Genomic DNA, 17,940 nt, shown 5'->3' with positions numbered 1-17,940 from the left:
GCCTTTTAGTTTTGTTGGTTGTTTCCTTTGCTGTGCAGAAGCTTTTTATCTTCATAAGGTCCCAGTAATTCACTTTTGCTTTTAATTCCCTTGCCTTTGGGGATGTGCCGAGTAAGAGATTGCTACGGCTGAGGTCAGAGAGGTCTTTTCCTGCTTTCTCCTCTAAGGTTTTGATGGTTTCCTGTCTCACATTCAGGTCCTTTATCCATTTTGAGTTTATTTTTGTGAATGGGGTGAGAAAGTGGTCTAGTTTCAACCTTCTGCATGTTGCTGTCCAGTTCTCCCAGCACCATTTGTTAAAGAGACTGTCTTTTTTCCATTGGATGTTCTTTCCTGCTTTGTCAAAGATGAGTTGGCCATACGTTTGTGGGTCTAGTTCTGGGGTTTCTATTCTATTCCATTGGTCTATGTGTCTGTTTTTATGCCAATACCATGCTGTCTTGATGATGACAGCTTTGTAGTAGAGGCTAAAGTCTGGGATTGTGATGCCTCCTGCTTTGGTCTTCTTCTTCAAAATTACTTTGGCTATTCGGGGCCTTTTGTGGTTCCATATGAATTTTAGGATTGCTTGTTCTAGTTTCGAGAAGAATGCTGGTGCAATTTTGATTGGGATTGCATTGAATGTGTAGATAGCTTTGGGTAGTATTGACATTTTGACAATATTTATTCTTCCAATCCATGAGCAGGGAATGTCTTTCCATTTCTTTATATCTTCTTCAATTACCTGCATAAGCTTTCTATAGTTTTCAGCATACAGATCTTTTACATCTTTGGTTAGATTTATTCCTAGGTATTTTATGCTACTTGGTGCAATTGTGAATGGGATCAGTTTCTTCATTTGTCTTTCTGTTGCTTCATTGTTAGTGTATAAGAATGCAACTGATTTCTGCACATTGATTTTGTATCCTGCAACTTTGCTGAATTCATGTATCAGTTCTAGCAGACTTTTGGTGGAGTCTATCGGATTTTCCATGTATAATATCATGTCATCTGCAAAAAGCGAAAGCTTGACTTCATCTTTGCCAATTTTGATGCCTTTGATTTCCTTTTGTTGTCTGATTGCTGATGCTAGAACTTCCAGCACTATATTAAACAGCAGCGGTGACAGTGGGCATCCCTGTCGTGTTCCTGATCTCAGGGAAAAAGCTCTCAGTTTTTCCCCGTTGAGGATGATGTTAGCTGTGGGCTTTTCATAAATGGCCTTTATGATCTTTAAGTATGTTCCTTCTATCCCGACTTTCTCAAGGGTTTTTATTAAGAAAGGGTGCTGGATTTTGTCAAAGGCCTTTTCTGCATCGATTGACAGGATCATATGGTTCTTCTCTTTTTTTTGTTAATGTGATGTATCACGTTGATCGATTTGCGAATGTTGAACCAGCCCTGCATCCCAGGAATGAATCCCACTTGATCATGGTGAATAATTCTTTTTATATGCTGTTGAATTCGATTAGCTAGTATCTTATTAAGAATTTTTGCATCCATATTCATCAGGGATATTGGCCTGTAGTTCTCTTTTTTTACTGGGTCTCTGTCTGGTTTAGGAATCAAAGTAATACTGGCTTCATAGAATGAGTCTGGAAGTTTTCCTTCCCTTTCTATTTCTTGGAATAGCTTGAGAAGGATAGGTATTATCTCTGCTTTAAACGTCTGGTAGAACTCCCCTGGGAAGCCATCTGGTCCTGGACTCTTATTTGTTGGGAGATTTTTGATAACCAATTCAATTTCTTGAATTGGGCGGGGGAGATGGCGCTGGCGCCTTTGTTCCCCGCCAAGCTGAGCTCTGCCGTCCGGGGGCTCAGCAGGTCTCCCTCCCTTTGTCCTCCAGCCTTCCCGCTTTCCGAGCAGAGCTGTTAACTTATGACCTCCCAGACGCTAAGTCGCGCTTGCTGTCGGAACACAGTCCGTCCGGCCCCTCCGCTTTTGCCAGCCAGACTCGGGGGCTCTGCTTGGCCGGCGAGCCGCCCCTCCGCCCCGGCTCCCTCCCGCCAGTCCGTGGAGCGCGCACCGCCTCGCCGCCCTTCCTACCCTCTTCCGTGGGCCTCTAGTCTGCGCTTGACTCCGGAGACTCCCTTCTGCTAATCCTCTGGCGGTTTTCTGGGTTCTTTAGGCAGGTGTAGGTGGAATCTAAGTGATCGGCAGGACGCGCTGTGAGCCCCGCGTCCTCCTACGCCGCCATCTTCCGGAACCAGCAAATTATTCGTATTTCTGTGGCGTTGGCTGTGCTCTCTCCTCTTTCATTCATGATTTTATCTATGAGTCTTCTCAAAAGATAATTTTAAATAATTAATGGTTGTATCAATCTTTGGTCTCTTTTCAATTTACTCATTTGTAGATGGCATTTTTTTTTTTTTTTACTTCTATGAGATCCATGTCCCTTCAAAAAAATGTCCTTGAAGAAAATAAATGCTTCTTAAATAGTAGTAGGCATTGGGGGCAAACTTCAGAAAGAAGCCCTTAACTACCTAGCTATGAGGACATAAATAATAGGAAAAATTCTCCCCCGTCACAATATGATCACTTGTATTATCATTGGAGGCCAGGGGATTGCTATGATGATCAGGGAGGAGCCTGAGGATTACATGGGTGCTATGACTTGATCACAGATAATGGATTTTGAAAAAGAAATCCATTAGGCTGCCCTAAGTCAGAAAATATCATCAAACTCTGTGCCTAAGCTGACTTAAGAGCAGCTGCTGGATTCACCATTACTTACAGAAGGTGGAGGCAGAGAGTAGGGGTAGAAGCTGATTGGGCCAGAAGCCTTCCCTGGATCCCAGGGTAGGAAGCCAGCTTATTGGAGCCCTTACTTCTGGGCTTACCTATATAGATAGGTTGCAGTGGGGGATACAATCTGGTGCTTCCCCATTGGATGGATCAGCATAATGAGTTTCAAACAACTGAATGACATTTACAAGCTTTCCTTTCTCCACTATCTTCCTCCAGACTGACCCAAAGAAATGGTTTTCCAAACTCCCTTCTCAGCCCTGACCCACCCTGAAAACACACACACCACAATCCTGTCAGAAATGTCTCCCAGTTGTCAAGCAAGCCTACTTCACAGCTTGTGCCTGGTAGAAACGTTTGCACTTTGTGCTGGTGTTATGTTGTGTAGCCCCTTCTCTAGCCAAAGTTATACTTTTTGGGTTTTTTCCAATTTTTTGGTCTGTGTCTTCCATGCCTTTGACTTTAGTCCTTTATTGGTTTCTTTGTTTTTCTGGCCTTTTAAGACAGCCATCACTATCTTCTTGGGAGTGTTTCCAACTTTAATGGTTGGTAGGTTCTTCTCAAAGTTTGTTTTCATCCTCTATCAGTTTGGCACATCCCTTTTCTCTCCAATTCCCTTGTGGAACCAGAAAACAGTCCCATGTTCCCCAGGACTCTGAGCATGGGCATTTTCAGAGTTTGCCTTTCCTCATTTTTCACCTGGTTCTTTCATCTGCTGGCTGCTGAGCAAGGAGATCCATGCATGGCACCTACAGAGCACCTCATAGTGACTCAGGCTGAGCAGGTTGAGCTCAAAGGCACATCATAAACCCATTTGTAATATGGTTGCTTTTCTTTCAAATCCTTAAGAACATAAGTGACCCAAATTATGGTAGAATAGTGAAATGGAGGTGGTGGGTTGGGGTTGAGAGGTGGTTCCAAATTTTATTTTCACTTCAGGAGGCCCATTTTTCAGCATTTCCTCAGAAGCTCTTCTGGGCCAACAAGAGGACAGTTTGTCAAAATATGAACGACCAGCTACCCTGCTCATTTCCCAAGCCAAGTACCCCAGAGCCTTACCTTGTCTGATGCCTTTCTTTGCCTAATTGTACAGCATTAATGCTTTTCAGCTTCCTTCTGTTCATTCTCACTGATGTGTTTCAGTCAGGGCATCTCTGATGACAGAGCCTGCATTTGCATTTTTTGCTTTATTCCACACCCCTCATAGTGCAACTGAGAGCTTGAATTCATAATAACCCCAGGTGCTAGAGGTGAATAGTTACCTAGATAATTTGATCTGTGTAGACGATGCTTGTCTTTCTGAAACATGTTTAGAGGCTTAGAATATATAACTCCTGTTCCTCTTGCTTTGCTAACAGATCAAGTCCTCTTGAAAAGCAACATGACACCACACACTCCCCCTCCTCACTCATGCCATACCTTTTTATTAAATAAAAGTAAGTGGAGCTATAAGATGTGACTGGCCTGGATCCCAGATTCATAAAACAAAACACACCCTGTTTATCAAGGGGCTGAAGCATCCAGAGATTTCTTAGGCCATTTTGCTGTCATGTAAGTGGGAATCAATATTCAATAAGCCCTTGATGTGTTTCACTACTGCTTTACTTAATACCAGCTTCTGGTATAGTAAGTGTCATTGATATAGGAAGGGCTTATTTGTAAAATAACACTGCAGCCCTCACCTTCTGGATATTGGACCTGGCTTCTCCTAGAAAAGAAGAGTCAAGCCACTGAACAAGGAAGAGAGTCATCTTGCCAGGCCTGGTGCCTCAGCACAGATTCTCCTATAACCTATCTTAAAAAAGAAGACAGATTCTATGCTTTTAAAGCAACCAGTTTAACAGAGCCTAGAGGTTAACAGTCCCGCATACCTATTAGGAAAATATCCACTGTGTCTGGTCTGATAGTCTCTCCACTTCCAATAAATTAGTCAAATTGAAACCAATTGAGGGATAGAATTGATTCCACTATTAACAGATGAGAGTATACTTTCCAGGGCTCTCAGAGCCTACAGGAGTTAGTAATAATACTTCATTTCCCTCACCTCCTGTGTTTCTGCAGGGGAAGACTGCTGACCACCTGGCCTCCTGATAGGTACATGGTAGGTCTGAGTTTCTCTGTGTCTAGTGATGGTGAGTACGGTAGGAAACTGACCATCGGTCAATTTTTTAGTTTCAATTCTCGGATATCTTTGCAAGGAATTTGTAACGTTAGACTTCCTTCACCCACACAGCTCCAAGGAGGCACAGGTTAAGGAAAAGTGATCTCATGTCTGCCTGAATAACAGATACGTTGTATAAAATTTTCATATAATATATTTCAGAGCCAAATGGATTTTATATAATTTATCAACAGTTTTGGTTGTCTGTGCTGTTTTTCTCCATTCTCAGTTTTCACAGAGTACAGTATTCACAATCTGGGGTAGAAGTGGAATCTTTCAGAGATTCATCCTGCATCATGGTCTTAGCTATTTCTTATCCTATTAGGGGGGTTGACAGTTTGGGGCAAGCCAGGGATAGAAGATTTTTTCCATTCATTACTGTCTGGGGATACAGTGGAGGTCAGACCTGCTCTCTGCTCTCTGCAGTGATCCTATAGTTGTCACTACAGAGAGATGTCCTGGCTTAAGTCTCCTAGGGCCATTTTAGACCAGACCGTTAGAAAGTTCCCAACCTGTTGCAAATAGGTTTAGTGAATCTAAGGCAAGAAGCTTGTATTTGGCCTCTCTGTATGGGCACAAATAGGAGTGAGCTGTTCTGCAGCATTTGCTTATGTTAAGTTATTCTTATGGGGTGAGCCCTCCAAGGATATTTAGTGGGTGCATGTTTTAAAGGAGGGATGTCTATAAACTCTTATGGGTTTCTTGTCTTCAAAATTTCTACTTGGCAAAGAATACCCAGGAGTGCTGAGTTTAGAAGGGGCTCAGAGATTTCATAGTGTGGCTTGGGGCTTTTACAACCAGTTTCTGGGGTACTAAATGAAAGAGAAGTGTCTTCCTTTTCTCCTTTTCCAATAAGAGGAAAAGAGATCATTTAAAGCTCGAGGTGCTGAGGTTAAACTTAGTAAAGGACTTCCCAACAGTAAACACAACATGACCAGCTCCTTTAGTTTAGAGGTCATTCTGACCTTCCTTCCAGACCTCCTTTTCTGCTGCCCTGCCATCAGGTGTTATGGCATCTCTCACTGCATCAACATCCAGAGTTGACTGGACGGGAGTCCCTACCTCCCTATCCCTTTCAATTCCATCCCTCTTGCAGCTACATAAGAGAGAGACAGAGAGACAGAGAGACAGAGAGACAGAGAGACAGAGAGAGACAGAGAAGTGCTTTTCTTTTGTTAGAAATTTTTTCTTGGGCTAGACAGGAGCAGTCTTCCCTGCCACACCTCCAAACAAGCTCCCTTGTTTTAGTGAGGTGTGCACATAGGATGAAGTCAGACCAAAAATATGGACTGAGAGCTAAGATTTCAGGATATGGACCTCCTAGGGGATAGTGAACTCTCAAGTTACTTTCTTAAAGAAAGAGTTAATGGAACAAGACTTCAAATTTTCACTTTCTGAGATGGTTGGGCTTCTCTCAGCAAAGGGATATATGGCCAAATGTTGCCTTGAAGAGTCCTACTAGTCTATACACTAGTCTTTTCCCTTGCAGTCTGCTTTATGCTAGTAATAGACCACTTATCCTGTAGCAGTACATCTCAATGTAGGGTGTTACTGATGACCACCCCCCTCTGCTCCTCTGCTAAAAAACTTTTAATCACTCGGTATCTCTGGAGGTTCATTCTTGCCACAACGTATGTTCTGGCATCAGTGTTTCCCCCATGCAGCAGCTGATTACATCTCTGGGCCTCCCTCTTCCCCAACCTGCCCCAGCCTGTAACCCTGACCTCATTTTCTCCTATCTCACACATTGTTCTGGGACCTCCTGTGCTTGCACACCTTTGGAGCCCTTCTCTTCCTTAGGAGAGCCTGCTCCTCACTGATCTAATATCCCCTGTATTTTGTACCTTCCCCAACACTTTTCGGAACCAGAGGACTCTCCCAAGAGGAGGGTGGCTCCTATCCCTGAGATTGCCTCCAGCTCCTCAGGAGGAGGAGGTGGATTTCATGCCTGGGTTATGTGTCGTCTGTCTCAGACTTTGCAGCCTCTGAGCAATGGCTCTGTGTGCAGGCTCAGGGAATCTTTGGAACCAGCAGATAATAAATACTCTGGAAACACCACCTGCAACTTGCTAATGAGTGTCTTTCCCCTGCACCCCTCACCTCTTGGAGGTTGACCCTGATTTTGGAGAAATGGATGTCTTCTTTTTACAGTCTGGGAGAATTGAAGTTGGAATATAGGGGCAGGTTCTTTTTAGGGGCAGAGGAATATAGAAATGACCTTGAGGAGTATACTAAATAAAAATATGAGTATATATCTAATATTTCTTCTGATTGCAGAACTTTGGAGATGGAAATCTTTAGGAGTGGGACAAGTCTGGGGTTCTTTGGATTTGGAGGGAACTCCTGGGCTTTGGTTCCACAGGCAAACTGGGGAGCTATCACCTGAATCCCATCTCTTTCCTCCAGTCATGTGTTTTCCTAAGTAATTGGTGAGTTTGATACTCAAGGAGTCATCTTCTTCCAAGTCCATAGGTTAAGCCACTAAATGACTCTACTGTCTTCATTCAGTTTTGGAATATTAAAGTTAGCACACTACAGGAATTTTTCTTGAAGGTACCTGTACCTGAAATTCCAGCAGTAGCCACCAGGTCAATCAGTGGTGATTTGACTTTGGGTCATCAAAAGCAAGCCGGACAGGTATACAGTCTTGTCCATTTATGCATTTTCAAGCTGTCAACAAAAATGCCCTTATTTTAAAGTATATTTTCTAGTGTGGGTTTGACTCTATACAAGCTACATATGCCACCAGGCAAAGGCCCTTTAAACCTTTGTTGTGGTAAGTGTAGAAGCAAAAAGGAGTGGAGTATAGGATTTTCTGAGATTGTCTAATGACCCAGCCAACTGTGGTCTGTATCAGAAAGAGCCATTCAAAATGATTTTGGCTTCATTCCAGTGTAGCGATGTCTGTGGAAATGGAGAGGTAGGTTGGGATGTTTTTATTTACTTGATCCACATAGCTCTTGGCGTGGTGTTATGGAGGCTCTAATGTGGGGCAGAAAGTAGGTTTGGTGATAAATAGAAATCACATTCTGATGTACACACTATGGGTCTGAATTCAGGCTTTGTACGTAGGCTACTTCTGCAGGAAAACTGATGTTGCCTCTTTTGATATCCAGGAAAATGAAGACCAGCCCTTCCTTGGTTTGCCATCCAGTGCTACTCTTAAGACTTCAGTTTCCCAGAACTATCCTCCTCAGACTCTCTTGATCCAGGAAGTATTTCTTCAGCTACTTTCCATCTCCTTTAAAAGATGTTTCCCTCATTTCTGTTTCTGACCTCCAGAATTACTCAATGGGCAAGTGCAGAGCCTACTTAAGATCTTGTCTCCCTCTCTCTGCCCCTCCCCTGCTCACACCGTATCTCTCTCAAAATATAAATAAACATTTAAAAGAAAGTCTGAAATGAAGATTTCAGGTATTCTAAAATCTTAAAAATCTCACTTAACCACAAATAGTCTTCTTTTACCTTGCTTTTTTTTTTTTAATGATTATTTATTTTTGAGAGACAGAGCACAAGTGGGGGAGGAGCAGAGAGTGAGGAAGACACAGAATCTGAAGCAGGCTCCAGGCTCTGATCTGTCAGCACAGAGCCCAACATGGGGCTTGAACTCAAGAATCATGACATCAAACCCTGAGCTGAAGTAGGATGCCTAACCGACTGAGCTACTCAGGCGCTCCTCTTTTACCTTGATTTTAAAGCCACAAATTACAAATAGTGCCATCTTCTTCACTTACATCCCTCCCAGTATGGCCCTCCCAGTCATAGGTCCTTGGGGTCTATGTGCACTGTTTTCTGGCAAAAGTGATGAATGTTCGAATGATATGCTTTACCCACTCTGAATTAAGTGATATTCGTTACAATGGTTAAGGGTTCTAGAAAAGTGTGTGTGTGTGTGTGTGTGTTTAAGTCACATGGCTTTGAAAAGAAGATATAAATAAGAAAGTTGTGATTGGTATGGAGAAGAGAAAGGTCAGAAATGGAGAGGAAGACAGAAGAAGTAGAGGGGAGAGAGAATACTGACCAGGGGATTTAAGGTGTTGAAGCTCAAGAAAAGGAGAACCTTAGCCTTCCCTGAGGCCAGCGCAGAAGCAACTGGGACTTTTGGACTGAGAGATTAGGGGTAGACTAGGAGAAGCACTGCTTTGCTGGGAAGTTGATGGGGTTCACTCTAAGAGACTGTGGAATCTACTGCTGTTAGGAGCCTTGTGCAAAGGAACAGTGACTGGCAGAGGGGGCAGTGTAGAAAGAGAGCTCACTACAGTGATCCCCTGCCGCCCTCCTCCGGAGCTGTTTGCTGCCCTCCCTTATCAGTCAGGACTGTCCAGTCCCACTGTCTGAAACAGATTCGATAACAATGACCAATTAGGCATTAACACATCTACCTCTGGGGTTATCTAGACATCCTTATGGAGAACAGGATCTAAAATCCCTGCCCATCAGGGCAGACAGAGGCTTTGCCTGAATGGTGTAAAGAGCCATAAACATTTTTTTGTAATTACAATGACATTTTACAGGGAGAGCCATAACTGCCACTCCATAACTTTAGTGTGGGGAGGAATGCACTGTAGACTCTGTGATGTGGGGAATGGAGCCATCTGATGACTGTCTTCTTCAGATTGTGCTTTTCTACCATGAACAACTTCTGGGAGCAAAACTCACAAAGGAGAAGATGATTTCTATTCCAGAAGCCCTTCTACTGAGAAGAGACAGACTGCAAATCTCCAGAGGTAGACGATGAGTGGCAGCAGGTCAGCAAATGAATGAGTAGTACATAACTTGGCCAACCTCCAAATATCTATGTGCAGGGAAGGGCATTTAGGGGGGTTGTTGGTTCTGAAAAGCTTCCTGGAAGAAGCATATGTGCAGAGGGGGAGGTCATTCTTAGAGGAAATGGCCCTTGTCTAGACATGGGTAAGATGGAGATGTAGAGCAACTCAGGAGCATAGATCCCACTATAGGTCACCCAGTCTTGTCATCTTAGTCTTCCAATCGATTAGTTAGCTTATATTCAATCTCTCTCAGTGATCCCCTATGCTTTTGTAAAAATTTCATAACACACCATGAGTCAGGCCCAAGATCTTCCTGTCTCACCACCCTCTCTCCTTGGTCCACCTCGTTTAATTACTTTTTGGTCTATTTCGTCTTCCCCTGTAAGACATATGTGAAAATATGAACATTCTTTCATACTGCACTTCAGTAGTTTGATTTCCCCCAAACTATCAAACAGTCTTTTTCTCAGCCTTCTAGCAGCCTGTGCTTTCTTCACTACACCTCAGAAGCTCTTCTGGGCCAACAAGAGGACAGTTTGTCAACATATGAACGACTAGCTACCCTGCTCATTTCCCAAGCCAAGTACCCCAGAGCCTTACCTTGTCTGATGCCTTTCTTTGGCTAATTGTACAGCATTAATGCTTTTCAGCTTCTTTCTGTTCATTCTCACTGATGTGTTTCAGTCAGGGCATCTCTGATGACAGAGCCTGCATTTGCATTTTTTGCTTTATTCCACACCCCTCATAGTGCAACTGAGAGCTTGAATTCATAATAACCCCAGGTGCTAGAGGTGAATAGTTACCTAGATAATTTGATCTGTGTAGACGATGCTTGTCTTTCTGAAACATGTTTAGAGGCTTAGAATATCCATGTGATTGCTTCTGCAAGCCTCTCCTTTGGTCAAGTAGGCACAATGTTATGGGTATATCTTTTGTCAAAGAGATTGACCTTTGATATACTAAAGGGTTCTTTCTTTGGTCATAACACTGGAAATATAAGCTTCTTGCTTCTTGGATTCAGTCAACAAATATACTTATTTATATTAGCTACTACTGCAGACAAGGAAGGCAAAAATGAATAAGACAAGGTCTCTACCTTTTAGGTGGCTTCAGGTTGGTGGGAAGATAGATAAGTAACCCAGCATTTCTAACTACAGCATGATCAGAGCTTTATGATGGAGGTGTGCATGAGGTACGGGGATGAAGGGTAGATCTCTGATTCTGATGCAAGAGGTGCCATTGGCCCAGGAAGGCAGAAGGGAGTGGAGTGAGTGACTGTGTAGCATATGACTAAGCTAAGTTATTGGCCCAGGAGGCAGAAGGGAGTGAGTGATTGTGTAGCATATGACTAAGCCTAGACACTACAACGTCTTTCTCAATTAGGTTCCCATTTCTTTATGCATTCATGCACTGAACAAATATACAAGTACCAACCAGGTACTAGTCACTATACTAGGTCTTATTTGAAGATGTACAAGTCACCAGGGAGCTTGCAGCCTAGGGTGGTAGACAGAAAAATCAACATTTAAAATCCACCATAAATCCTGAGGCAGAAGCATGGGAAAGCTGACACTTCCTTAATTAAAGCCCGTTGAAGTGTTACGCTATGTAGAATGCTTTGAAGGGGCGATATCAATAACTTACTGTCTTGCCCCATTGTAGTCTGTGAATAGGTTGATTCAGTTCCACTGTGCAGTTTATCATCTAAAATCCCAGCAGTTAAAGGATCTGGAATATATCAAACTTTTTAAGGTCCCTGCCTGGACAGCCTTCCTAGTTCAGGAAGCAAATCATCTGACAGAGAGAGAAGTGAGAGTGTAGACGCACAATCTTTTTAAAATAATTTAGTAATGGTCCTACGTAACTGACCAAGAATTTACAGACTCTGTTCTTTCTGTAGAGATATTTCCTTGCTGCTCAACCAGTGAGCTTGCCAAGTTTAGAGGATTAATCTTTGACATTGTAAATAAACTCAAGTTGTAATTCAGTCGCAGGGATGAAGGGAACTTAAACTTGTTTTATATAAGGGAAAAATATTAAATGGATTTGTGGAAGAACAACTATGGCAGTCCGTATTGTCTCTGGTACCTTAGCACTGAGTTTTGGAACTACAAGGGACTCTCTAGGTCTTCTGATCCAATGGTCTTTTTTTTTTTTTTTTAATTCTAATATAGTTAACATACAGTATTAGCTTCAGATGTAAAATACAGTGATTTAACAATTCTATACATTACTCAGTGATAATCAAGATAAGTGTACTCTTAATCCCTTTCACCTACTTCACCCATCCCCTCCATCCACCTCCCATCTAGTAACCATCAGTTTGTTTTCTATAGTTAATAAAGTGGTTTCCTTTTTTGTTTGTCTTTTTGTCTTTATTCGTTTGTTTCTTAAATTCCACATGTGTGAAAATACATGGTATTTGTCTTTTTCTGAAAAATTATTTAGCAATATATTCTCTAGATCCATCCATGCTGTTGCAAATGGCAAGATCTCATTGTTATGGCTGAATAATATTCTATTCTATATATAATATTCCATTAAATACACACACACATACACACACGTACACACTACATCTTCTCTATCCATTCATCTATCAACGGACATGGGCTGTTTCCATAATTTGGCTATTGTGAGTAAAGCTGCAATAAACATAGGGCTGTGTACATCTTTTCAAATTAGTGTTTTTGTATTCTTTGGGTAAATACCCACTAGTGGAATTACTGGATCACAGGGTAGTTCTATTTTAATTTTTTGAGGACCCCCCCCCCCATACTGTTTTTCACAGTGGCTGCATCAGTTTGCATTCCTACCAATAGTGCTTGAGGGGTTCCTTAGTATCCGCATCCTCACCACCACCTCTTGATTACTGTGTTTTCTATTTTAGCCAATCTGATAGGTGTGATAGCTCATTGTGGTTTTAATTTGCATTTCTCTGATGATGAGTGATGTTGAGCATCTTTTCATGTGTTTATTGTCCAACGGTCTTATTTTATACATGAGAAGACTAAGACCTATAGTACCTGAGATGGTAGTAGATCCAGGACTGGAACCCATGTCTTTTGACTCATACTTCAAGACTCCTAATACTACACCATGCTACTGCTTGTCACATTCAGACTCTAGTTTTACTTGCAAGACTCTACTGTCAACTTCCTTCTACTCAGTTCTTTTCTGTCCCTCCCTATGGTGTACGTCAGCTGATTCAAGCTGCTTCCTGGCCTCTGAAACATCCCTCACACACTTCCCCTTCTCCATCAGGCTGGCATATCTTCATCTCTTTCTCCTTTCTGCCCCTTGTTTCTCCAAACCAGCTTCATACTCCCTCTTCCTGGAAGCCTTCTCTAACTAACTTCTTCTGTCTTTGAATAGTTCTTGGTTCTTCCTCTTTTCAAGCCTTTTTGTTGGTTTGTATTCACTGCTTTGTTGCTTAGTAAGCATTTTGACGGAAGTTAATATAGATATTTACATTCCATAAGAAAACTTAGATTAGGTGCTTCCTAAAGGTAAAACCTAGAACACGCAGGGGGCATTTTACATCATTGTGTGACTATAGCTGGGAATGGACAGTCTGAGAAAGGCAAATTACTTCTGTATTTGGGAAGAGGAAAGAAGACTGCCTTCGAGGTGGGTGGGTATGGTGATCCTCTTAGAGGCGGGGGGTATTTGAAATGACTTCTTAAGATTATTTCCAGTCCTGGGACTCTATACCCTTTTGCACCAACTTGTATATACCAAAGCCTTAGCCTGATGCTGTTACCAATTTTGTGGCCTGTGTTGAAGAATAAGAAATCCTGCAATTAATAGGTGACAGATTGGTGTGTCCACTGCATGTTATGAAGAACAACAAAAGAGCTTGGTAAAAGGAACTTCCCACATGGAATGTATTGTTAGGTGGATCACCTGGCTGCCCTGTGGATGACTTCATTTACTGCCTGGAGATCTCTACCTCAGGGAAGGAAGGCCAAGAGCCCTTTTGAGCCAAGTTCAAATTCTCTTGCCTGATCGATACCTTGGTCAATGGTGTCATTAACAATGCTTCAATAGCCTGACTGGCTGATTTCAAAATGGGAGAGGTGATTAATGTCAGAAATCCAGTTGGGGAGAGCATTGAAGGGATGTCCCAGAAAGAAAAAATGGGGGAGGGGTCCACCTGTGCCCCCAGAGGCCCATCCACTGTCTGCAACCAAAGGGAAGATCGTGGGGATAAGAGTCTGATTTCCAGCCCTTTTTTGCTTTGCTGATTGCTCTCCATCTCCCTTCCCCTATCTCCTCCAACAGCACACATTCTGACACCTACAAGCTCATTACATGATGATGACCTATTTTTTCATCTTTTCCATGAGCATCAAACACATATCATCTTGCAAGCACATGTATTTTTTTTTTTTCCCTACCAATGCTGAGTGCCTTTGAAGTCCAATTTATTGTAGGGTTAAGCAGCCAGGTCTTGATTGTACCCTAAAATTGCTTATAATTTTGATGCCTCCAAACTATTTCCCAAATCTACCTTTTTTTCTACAGAAGGGTGTGGCACAACCCCTTTTTACTATCTTCTGTGGCAGAATGTGGAGAATAGAGAGGACTTGGGGAGCAATTCTCCAGGTGGGTTTCAGGAATGACTTAGTCCCTAGCTTCTAATTGCAGTTGGGCTGTATTAAAGTTGTACTCTACTCAGCAAAACTGAATTCAGTTTTTCCTTCAAGGTTTAGGGCCAATATGGCTTTACTGATTGCTCAGAATGGTCACTGAGAAGTTTCTACTTCAGTATTCAGACTTTTCAGGATATTTCCATTGTGGCCACTTACATCTGTGAATCCAAATGGGATTAGAAATGAAAATATCGTGCCTTAATCTAGGGAGTCAGGGCTGTGGCAGGCAGCTAACCCAAAGCATAGTAGTCTTTCTGAAATCATTCTGTAATAACTTCTACTTCCACATCTAACCATTCCCTCACCTGGCTTAAGTGGAATTCAGCATCTCTTTAAGTGGTGTTCAGGGGGAAGAGAGGAAAATGGAAGATAAGCAGTGAAATCCTAAGAACATAGGGGCACCTGGGTGGCTTAGTCGGTTGAGTGTCTGACTTTAGCTGAGGTCTTAATCTTGCAGTTCATGAGTTCAAGCCCTGCAACAGGCTCTGTGCTGATGGATTGGAGCCTGGAGCCTGCCTCAGATTCTGTCTCTCCTTCCCTCTCTGCCCCTCCCCGACCTGCACTCTCTCTCTCAAAAATGAATATTAAAATAAAACAATAATAAATCCTAAGGATATAAATTGAGCCCAAGCAGAACTCAGCTCTTAAATACAATTCAAATTTGGATCCAATAGTCTTCTCTGCTCCAGGCTTCACTTTATCCCTTAGTACAATAGAGAGGAGCATCATACCTTTGAACACTCAGATTCATTACAGGAGGACGAGTCTGTGTGTCCAAAACAACCAGGAATGCAACCAACATTTCCTTAAAGTACAAGGAGAAAATGGAAACTAAAATTCCTACTTCTCTTTCTGGAGAGGCCAACAGTAGCATTCAATGTTGACCCATGCTGTTGGGCTGGAGACTGGCCTACCTATAGTCTGACTCCTTGTTAGCTCTTGTTATAGACTGTCTACAGCTGACTTCATTTGTTCCGTGTGTCTCCCACACATGACACTCACCACATATGCTTGCTGGGACTTGCCTCCAAACATTTATACTGGCTAGTTCCCTCCTCCCCCAACCTTAGGTACTGTCTTCCCATCCTCTCTGTTCAACTGTGTCCCTTTCCTCTTTGTATAACTGGTCCTAAAGTCTCTTCTCTGCCTTGTTGGTCTTAGCTGGCTCTTAGGACTCCATTACTCTATGGTTCCTCCACATATTTTTGGAAACCCAGTTTGAAATACACTATTAATGATTTCTGATCTGTTATTTAACTTTTGGCCTTGGCTCCACAAAGCCAAAATCAAGGGCACAGCTATTTAAAAATGTTGAAGCCTTGTAAAATATTCTGATGAGTTGAATACTTCTATCATATACCTTTTCTACATCCTCCACCTCCTCAATTTAGTTAACTACTGCCTTCCATTTCAACTATCTTTTTCTTGCAAATTCTCCTAAAAGAATTCAGTTATCTGTTTGTAAATATACTGAGAAGTATATTCCAAAGAGGCAAAATCCTATGAAAATGTTTGGCTAATATTTCCATGTTTAAATTCCTTAAGAGAATTGACCAAAATAACTTTACCTGTCAGACATAATTTCCTAGAGAAAAATATGGACAAAAGAATAAATTCCATTATATAACTATTTAGTGGTTAGGGTTTAATCACTGGCAGCTGAGTTATTTGAATATGACTAATTTCTATCTATTCACAAATTATATTAATGATTACATAAAAATTTTGAGATGTTTGTTCATTAGAAAGGAAATTATATGGAAATATACTATGTACTGAGAATTTGTCATGAATTATCTCTGAGGTGATTTACATGCCTTATAGAATTAAATCCCCCCAGTACTATTGCAAGATAGGTATTTCATTACATCGTTTTAGGGATGGAGAAAGTTGAGGTTTAGAGAAATAACTTGCCTAGAGTCATGCTTCTGGTTAACCATTTTAACAGTCCCTGTGTTTAACCATTATGTCACACTGCTTCCTATGGGATTTTTTTTTTTTTTTCAGGTTAAATATGTTTTATTAAATGAACCTCAAGGGTATTCGAGTATTCTGAACTTCTGGGGGAAGCATCTAGGTGATTCAAGTTCAATATGATTAGTTTATTATCTAATACAACTAATTAGGTATTAGAAGTATTAAAAATTGATTACAATGAAAAAGGACAACGTGTGGCTATGGTTTCACATGTACTGAAATTTTTACACAAATATGTTGTAATGCCTTTAACAAAATTTTGAGGTGAAGAGTAGCACCAGCCCCATATTTCATAGATATAGTGATTAGGAATTACCCTTGCTTCAGGGTGCCTGGGTGGTTCAGCTGGCTAGGTGTTCACTCTTGGTTCCAGCTCAGGTCATGGTCTCATGGTTCGTGAGTTCGAGCCTTGCATGGGACTCTGTACTTCCAGGGAAGGGTCTGCTTGGGATTCTCTCTCTCTCTCTCTCTCTCTCTCTCTCTCTCTCCTCTCTCTGCCCCTTCCCAGCTCATGCTTTCTTGCTCTCAAAATAAATAAACTTAAAACAATTATATTTGCTCATAGAATCAGCAAATGTATGTATGTGTATGCATTGGGGCTGGGGGCAGATGGGCAGGAAGAGTGGTGGTTGTGTGGATTCAGGCCAGAATTCAAACCCAGTTTTGGACTCCATAGCTTAAAACCATAACATGGGAACTAAAACATTCCTCCTATTTCACTCAGTGTAGTCCAGGAGGCAGTTGCCTATAACATTATTTGCCAAAACTGGCATTGGTTTTGATGGGGTTTTGCAGTGGTGGGGGTCCAGAGCCAAGGGCCAAGAAAGAATTCTTGAGACATTTTTGGTGCAAAAAGGTGATTTTATTAGAGCACAGGGACAGGACCCGTGGGCAGAAAGAACTGTACTGGGGTTGTGAAGAGTGACTGATCATATACTATGGAGTTGGGGGAGGTAAAGGCAAAAAGGAGGCTTCCAAAAGGCCTTCATATGCTAAAGAGGACTCATAGGATACTGGAGGCCTAGCTATTGTCAAGCTAAGGTTGTTTTTTTCTCTAGCAAATCATTAACATTATGATAGTAGGGGGTTCCTGGAGAACTATTATACTCTGTATTTGCCTCAAATTTTTGTCAATGGGCTACAGGTTATAAAGAAATTTAATGTTACCATTTCCTTCTTGCCTTTGTTCCCCACATCACTATGGAGGGGAGGGTGATGTTGGGACTCCAGGAGACTGAGTCCATAGGTTTCTGGAGATTAGGCTATTGATAAGATTGCCTTTGTCTTGTCATTTACAAAGACATTTAGAGATTTCATGTCCTGTATCTCTATCAGTGAACCAATTGTTTTCTGCTTCTCTTAGCTTTAGGGCAGCTAGGAGTGCCTGAGGAATGTCACACATATCCCACAGGGCAGGGGGGGCGGGGGTATTTGCAGGGTGTCAGCTTGCCTTATGCATCCTCATCAAAAGAACTGCATCATCCTTAGATCCCAAAGTTTATATCAAGGCTTCTTAGATGCTAGTAAGGTACAGTGAAAAAAAAAAAGTTTCTAGACCAGCAGACCTGGGATCAAGCCTTGTTTCTATCACTTTCTTTATAACCATACCCTGACTTTCTTTTGAGCCTCTTTTATTTTTTTAAATGTTTGTTTA

General features: G+C 41.9%; 1 protein-coding gene across 5 annotated transcripts in view; it reads left to right on the top strand.

The window, feature by feature from the left end:
• The window catches only part of LOC132694622 (uncharacterized), a 205,100-nt gene that overhangs the window by 125,043 nt on the left and 62,117 nt on the right, over positions 1-17,940 (top strand). The window contains exons 1-2 of one of the 5 annotated variants that reach the window (XR_014137932.1): positions 8,580-9,633; positions 14,182-14,262. The exons of 1 other annotated variant lie outside the window; for it this stretch is intronic. Coding sequence is in view for 1 of the 4 variants with exons in the window: in XM_081796126.1 (XP_081652252.1) it covers positions 9,620-9,633 (14 nt within the window). In the remaining 3 variants the exon portion in view is untranslated. Of the gene's footprint in view, positions 1-8,437; positions 9,634-14,181; positions 14,263-17,940 lie in introns of those variants that run through there. 3 more of the 5 variants (XR_014137933.1, XM_081796126.1, XR_014137934.1) reach the window with 3 other exon arrangements.

Source organism: Panthera onca, chromosome B4 (genome assembly GCF_046562875.1).
Source record: "Panthera onca isolate mPanOnc1 chromosome B4, mPanOnc1 haplotype 2, whole genome shotgun sequence".
Classification (NCBI taxonomy): domain Eukaryota; kingdom Metazoa; phylum Chordata; class Mammalia; order Carnivora; family Felidae; genus Panthera; species Panthera onca.
The sequence above is the reverse complement of the archived record's forward strand: the minus strand, read 5'-3'. Positions and strand labels throughout refer to the sequence as shown.